We start from the raw sequence: 6,809 nt of genomic DNA, 5'->3' as shown, positions 1-6,809 counted from the left end.
AGTTTGTGGATACCTCATCTATTGTGCTTATATTCTGTGCTAAGGAGGTTTACAAGCTAATATGTCATTCGCTTACCTTGTTCTATGCGTCATTGCAAAATAGACAAAGAAAAAGAAACAAATATGCCAAAAAGAAAGAAAAGAAAAAATGCATTAAAAAAAAAGAAAAAAATCGAGAAATGCAAGAAAAGAAAAAAAAAAAAGCATTCTTTCTCTAAAGTAAGGCATAGTTCAAGACATGAGAAGTGAGGCATGGATTAGAGCACTAGATGAGTTAATATCGAGAAGCTTGAATTCTTACTTCTATTACTTGGTGCTCTATCTTGGTTTCTTGGATTTTTACTTCATTTTATCCAAAAATTCCTACCCCTAAACCAAACCCCATTACAACCAAAATTTAAGACCTCTTAATTCAAGTGTGTGCATACTTATAAGTGGTGGAGATATTTGGTGTAAATCAAGCCTATGGTGAAGCATTTTCTTAGCAAGCATTTGAGCAAAACACTTAGCCAAAACACCCGAGGGATTGAGAGATATGAGAGAATAGTCCACTGATTTATCATGCTTCATTTTTCATGAAAATCATCTTCAGAAAACTTGCTTGAAGCTTGTTGAGTTGTCTTTTATTATGTGGTATATTATTTTTTGAACACTTAACCGAATTTTTGTTTAGGTATTTTCGTTTGCAATCTCATGAAGCTTGGAACGAAATTCTTAAACCTTTTTCAATCTGTATTTCTTTGCATCGAGGACGAACAAAGGATTAAGTGCGCCAACATTTGATAGGAGCGCATTTTGTGTTAATTTCAAGTAATATTTTGCTTTCTTTTATTGATCAAATGCACCTAATCAAGTATTATATTGCAGCATTAGCCTATAATAGATTGATGAAATAAAAAAGGAAAAAATAAGCCAAAATCAACATGTGGAAAGATTAGAAGGAAGAGTTAGGCGTAGCCATGCCTTATCCTACGGGAATATGGCTGCAAAAGAAAGGTTCAAGACTTGATTTTTGGACAGATTTGAAGCTGATTAGGATACCTTTTGATGGTTGGAGACTATAATCGCTGGAGAAACTTTTTAAAGAAAATAGTTTTAATTCCTTTAGGTTTTTTAGTTCAATTAGAAATTTACATTTGTTAGACCCAGTAGAATTAGGTAACTAGTTACTAAATATATATATGTGTGTGTGTGTGTGTGTGTGTGTGTGTGTGTGTGTGTGTGTGTGATTTAATTCACATTATAGACATCATTGAACCTTTGGATCTGTAGATCTCTTAATTTTGAGGGATATTCTCTATGTTTTTTTATAATATTTCTCTTTTTCTTATATGTTCTCTCTTTAGCATGTTGGCTAGATCTTTTAATTCTCGTTAAAGACTTGGTGAGTGCTTAATTTCAATGAGTTGTGAGATCTAAATTGTGTTTCCTACTTTCATCCATATTGATATTTGTGTTGTTTTATGTGCTTTATTATAAATAATCTAATTTATGAATAATAGGACCCATTGTTCATTGTCATGAATATTTGCCAAGCCAATTGAACTTGCGAATCCGTAATTGTTCGTTTCGTTCAATAACTAGCGGTAACACAACATAATTGATTATGTAGTGGTTTCAATTATGTTGTGGGGAATGCACAATCTAACTTAAATCTCGTAGAAATTTATTGGTTAGAATTCGGCCTTTTTAACTTAGTCTTATCGGTAAATTAAATCTTGAGAATGTTCCTAAGATTGTTTACTGATTAGAGATTTAGTCAACGGACGTTCCTTAACTATCCACAAGGTAAAGAAAGTTGAGGTTATTAGGTCATACCAATGATCATAACCAATTTATCTATCATGAATGATTGTCATCTTCACATATATGATCAACCGTGGAATTGGGCAACTTGTCTTTAACTGAAATATTCTTCTCATATTTACTCCTCTTTTGAAGACTATTTTACTCTAGTAATTTTAGATTTAGATTTTAAAACAAACTCCCACCATTTTATTTTATTTCTACTCTTGAAGGAATCAATTTAAAACTTGTTTCTTTGGATTCGATCCTACTCACTACTTTTATAATTTTTTAGTAGGATAATATTTTTTGTGAATTTGGCACATATTGGTACTGAGAGTGCAGTCCCCGATATCCACTGCGACGGAAAATGTTGAAAAAAAATTGTATTTTTCGTCCCACATAATACGAGGGTCTATATTTTTTGGTCTCAAAATTCGATTTGTGTGCACATTTAGTCCTAAAAACCACTTTTCATTGAAAAATAACGGCCACGTGCAGGACACATGATTTTTTCGTCTATATGTTTTTCTACGGAAGTTGTGATGAGGACTAAATGTTTCAAAAAAAATAAATTTTAAGACCATTTCAAAATTCACGTGAAACGACAGACAAAATAACTTGGACCTTATTGTATAGGATTAAAAATATAATTTGACCTAATAATGATGACGACGATGACGATATCTCAGAGTGGCAGGAGGTTTACAGAGAAAGGGTGAATAGGTCCTTTCAAAAATCTTTTGAAAAATCAACAAGTTTTGTCAAAATTCACTGGTCTGATATGATCAGCACCTCATTTCTTTGACAATGAGAAGTTTGATATGTAAAACTTTTTAAGTAATCGACAGTCACGTATCAAAGTGTGCAGTGGAGTACAATTACAATAACAAACGTGCAAATTAATTAAAGCAATTTGTTTGGTGATTGTTTGCTAAATGTTTTAAAGAGAGCAAAATTAGTTGGAACCACTTGCTTGAGAGTTTTGTCTTCCTGAGATTTCGATTTTTGCTACCTTTCTTGTTATAGTCAAGTTAAAAATTAAAACACCCCTAATAATTAACTTAATATACATGTGTATATATATATATAAATTATATGAAAAGTATATATGTGTTAGTTTCTATCGTATAAAAATAATTATAAATATATAGTTAAGAGTAACTCAAGAATTTTGGAATGCATAATTTTACAATGAAGAGGTTATACAAAAATCTTTAATAAAATAAGGTTTATTTATTTATTAAAAAACTAAAAGTGGGTTATTTAAATTTTATTTTATATATAAGCTATAATATGTGTCTTATATATTTCTAAACCTATCAATTTAAATTTGATAAACTTTCACATTCAAGTGTATATTTAAGAATTAATCCACAATGTTTATCTTAATAAATGCGAGATTTTAAATTTTTTCATTTATGTACTGATGTCAGCAAGAAGCGAGGCCAACTAGATTTTTATTATTAGGATGGGATTCAACACACTATGCACTAGAACTCCTATAAAAAATCCCCTCTTTCTTCTCAAATGAGGGGAGGTATTTTTTTTTTCGGTAATGTAATTTTCATAAATAGAAAAAAGATATAATACAACAATCATGAATCAAGTAGTGTTTCCTTCGACAGGCCAAGGGATACGCCACAATTTATAAAGTGCATGTGTACTAACAGAGCTAGCTAAGGTAATGCCAAGTATACGCTGTCTAACATCCTCCACAATTAAGCTAGCTACAATGTTCGGGTTCCGCTCAGTATGCTCGAATCGCCTAAGATTTCTCTCTCTCTATATATATATGGTAGATACATGCACCTAGTAATGCGCGATAGGCCACATTGATGATATATTTACCCCTCCACTTCCTTGCAGCCCACTCAGCATCTGTCATCCAATTTCTATTAGGCCACGTAAAGCTTACAACTCGTCTAATAGCGCGAAGGCATTAGCGACTGTATCGACATCGGAAGAATAGGTGTGTGTGTGTCTCCACCTCATCCTCATTACATAATACACATCTACCTAAGTGAGATAACCATGGCTTGTCCGTCGTAGGTAGTTTCTCCAATATAGCAAGCCATAAGATAAACATGTGGCGAGGTATCTTTAAAGCGTTCGAAAGTAGTAAAGCCCAACCTACTTTCGGGCCTGGTGGATCAAATAATCGGTATAGAGCCTGGATCGTAGGGGTTCCATCGGCAAATTTCAAATAATTCGATCATTATCCCCATAAATTGGTGGAAGCATGTGTGTAATCTCCAAGTACTCTATGTCGGTAATGAGAGGCCACTGCCACTGCCACTAATCTCCCTGGATGACAAAGCTAAGTCTGATGGATTCATGAAGACCAAGGGTGATCGGCCCCCTCAGGAATCTCTCCATAAGAGGATAGAGATGATGCCATGGGTCCTTCAAGAGATAAAAGCCAACTCCATCTGCAATATGGTATTCTACCATTGGTCGCAGCCACGTTCGCAGACGGACCATTTTCTTCCAACCCCACGAGCCTCTATGATCAGGGATAGTCCATATTGAAGCATCACGTAGTCGCCCTTGGTATAGCCAATCAACCCAAATGGAAGTCCTATTACACGGATGACATCACATAATTTTTTACATATGAGAGCACGGTTTATTGTGCTAATATCCCTCAACCCTTATCCTCCCTTAACCAGTGGTTTATAAACCTCCTTTCACGCCACTTTGGCGTAACCACTGTTCCCTTTTCCTTTCCATAAGAAAGTCCGCAGGCGCTTCTCAATGTTATTAACAATCCCTTTTGGTAGTATGAATGCCGAAGCCCAGTAAACACTCAGAGCTGTGAGTACAGATTTAATAATTAGCACCCTCCCCGCATATGAGAGTGTCATGCCCTCCCAACCAACAGTACGTTCATCAATTTTTTTTAGTAAAGGTTGACAGTGAGAAATAGATAGTCTAGAAGAGATCAAGGGAAGGCCTAAGTACCTCATCGGTAGAAGCCCCTCCTGAAATCCAATCACCGCTAACATCTGCTCTTTCAGTCCTTGTGCAGATCGGAGATAATAAGATGACTCTTCTCCACATTAAGTCGTAGTCCTGACCACGTCCCAAACCGATCCAATCCTTCTTTGAATACTCTAATGGAGTCAATGTCAGCACGTCAGAACAATAAGAGATCATCAGCGAGCCCCAACTGAAAAAGATGAAAAGGCTCACATTTTCAATGGAAGGTAAAGCCCCCGTCCTGGTCGATCATCTGTAAGAATACCAGGTGTATCACTTCCATCACAAGTACAGATATGTATGGCGAGAGTGGATCGCCCTATCGAAGGCCCCAGGCACCTGTGAAAAAATCATGCGGTTTTCCGTTCATCCCCATCGAGAATGAGGTAGTGGTGACACACTCCTCAATCCATTTCATGAATACCACTCGAAACCCAAAGAGTTGCAACACAGCTAACAAAAAATCCAATTCTACTATATCGTAGGCCTCGCAAATATCCACTTTTAACGCACACCTCCGTGGTAACTGCATTTGATTGTAGCCGGTAAGGAGTTCCTGTGCCAACATAATATTGTTCCTAATACTTCTACCAGGTATGAATGTAGCCTGACAGGGACTAATTAACTTGTCCAACACCACACTCAATCTTTGGACAAGTAGTTTTGCAATAATCTTATACAAAACATTACAACACCAAAATAGGGCGGAAATCAGCAACAGTCATAGGGGAGTGTACCTTAGGAATAAGTGCAAAAAACATACTGTTAATTTGCTTCAGTAGCCTCCCCATTGTAAAGAAATTCAGAACAGCGTTAGTGACCTCACTCCTCACCACCGGCCAAGCAGCTTTAAAGAATCTTGAAGAAAAATCATCAGGCCCCAGAGCTTTGTCATCAGCAATATCAAATACCGCAAGTTTCACATTTTTCGGCATAAATGGCAAGACAAGCTGTGAGGCCTCCTCATCAGATAATACATATTGCGCCCATGGCCCCATGTATCGAAAATCCATAACCTCACAGCATCGAACTCCTCCCAACAAGGACTGATAATAAGCTACAAATTCATGGCTCACAACATTCGGCTCTGTGTGAGTGGTCCCATGTGCATCATTAATTTGAAGAATTCTTCTCGCAGTCGGCCTCTGTGCAATTTTGTGAAAAGACACACGAGAACATTGGTCCCCTTGAGGGGAGGTATTTATATTACTCCAAGAATGATGCTATTTAGAGTAGGTAAAGGTAAAATACTGTTTCGTCCTTTACCTACCCATTTTACATGGCTAAAATTTATTTATCAAGGATGTTCTCGTAATTTGCTAAATTCATAGCGTTTCGGCAAGTTTAACCTTGGACCTTCCATTTGAGCCGATGCTTTTCTTTCCTTGTTGGAACATTTTTTTTTTGTTCATAACACTCGTAAAACAATTTGGTTTTTGATAAGTAATTCAGAGACCCATATATATAGTTAACAGTTTTATTCAAATTGTTCAATATGGCTTAGATTAAATATATATTAATCTCTCATTTTTCTGTATAAGTTTTATATTATTCTATTTATATAATTAAATTAACATTGTTGTCTATATACTTGAAAAGATTTTCCAAGCATGAATTTTGAATGCACATTCTTTGTATTTACATCAAAAGCTCAAGAGAGGTGGATGGGACTAACCCTAAACACAACACATGAATATTTTTATAGCAGTTAAAATAGTTTTGTAATCCTTCTACTCGTACTTCTTCAAACTTTTAGCAGAATTTACTAAAGTGTTGGTTTTCAAACTTTCAATCACAATCGTATTAGTTGGTGAAGTTGTGACCCGTGATCTTAAAGGTCATGGAATTGAATTTCGTTTTATGTGTGGGGTAGTAAGTGTGTTGTTTCTATTATAATAGTAGGTGTTGCTCAAATTTAGTTTATTTGATATTATTGATCAGAGTATGATTATTGTAATGATCTTTGTTAAATATTGATATCGACATAAATAATTTATTCAATTTTTTTCAATTAATAATATATTAACAGTTCATTGCTCGTA

The 6,809-nt window shown here is 35.3% G+C and overlaps 1 protein-coding gene across 1 annotated transcript; it reads right to left on the bottom strand.

Moving 5' to 3' along the window:
- Positions 1-4,083: 4,083 nt before the first annotated feature.
- Positions 4,084-5,765, bottom strand: LOC148787847 (uncharacterized). Its single transcript, XM_088881410.1, has 5 exons — positions 5,505-5,765; positions 5,107-5,323; positions 4,750-4,901; positions 4,470-4,558; positions 4,084-4,366 (listed from the first exon to the last, which is right to left on the bottom strand). Exons 1-5 carry the CDS (start codon positions 5,763-5,765, stop codon positions 4,084-4,086), a joined length of 1,002 nt encoding a protein of 333 aa, XP_088737536.1.
- Positions 5,766-6,809: the final 1,044 nt, after the last annotated feature.

The sequence above is a fragment of the Sesamum indicum genome, linkage group LG6, assembly GCF_026168435.1.
Source record: "Sesamum indicum cultivar Baizhima isolate 11 linkage group LG6, ASM2616843v1, whole genome shotgun sequence".
Lineage (NCBI taxonomy): Eukaryota > Viridiplantae > Streptophyta > Magnoliopsida > Lamiales > Pedaliaceae > Sesamum > Sesamum indicum.
This window is presented reverse-complemented; position numbering and strand designations above follow the sequence as displayed.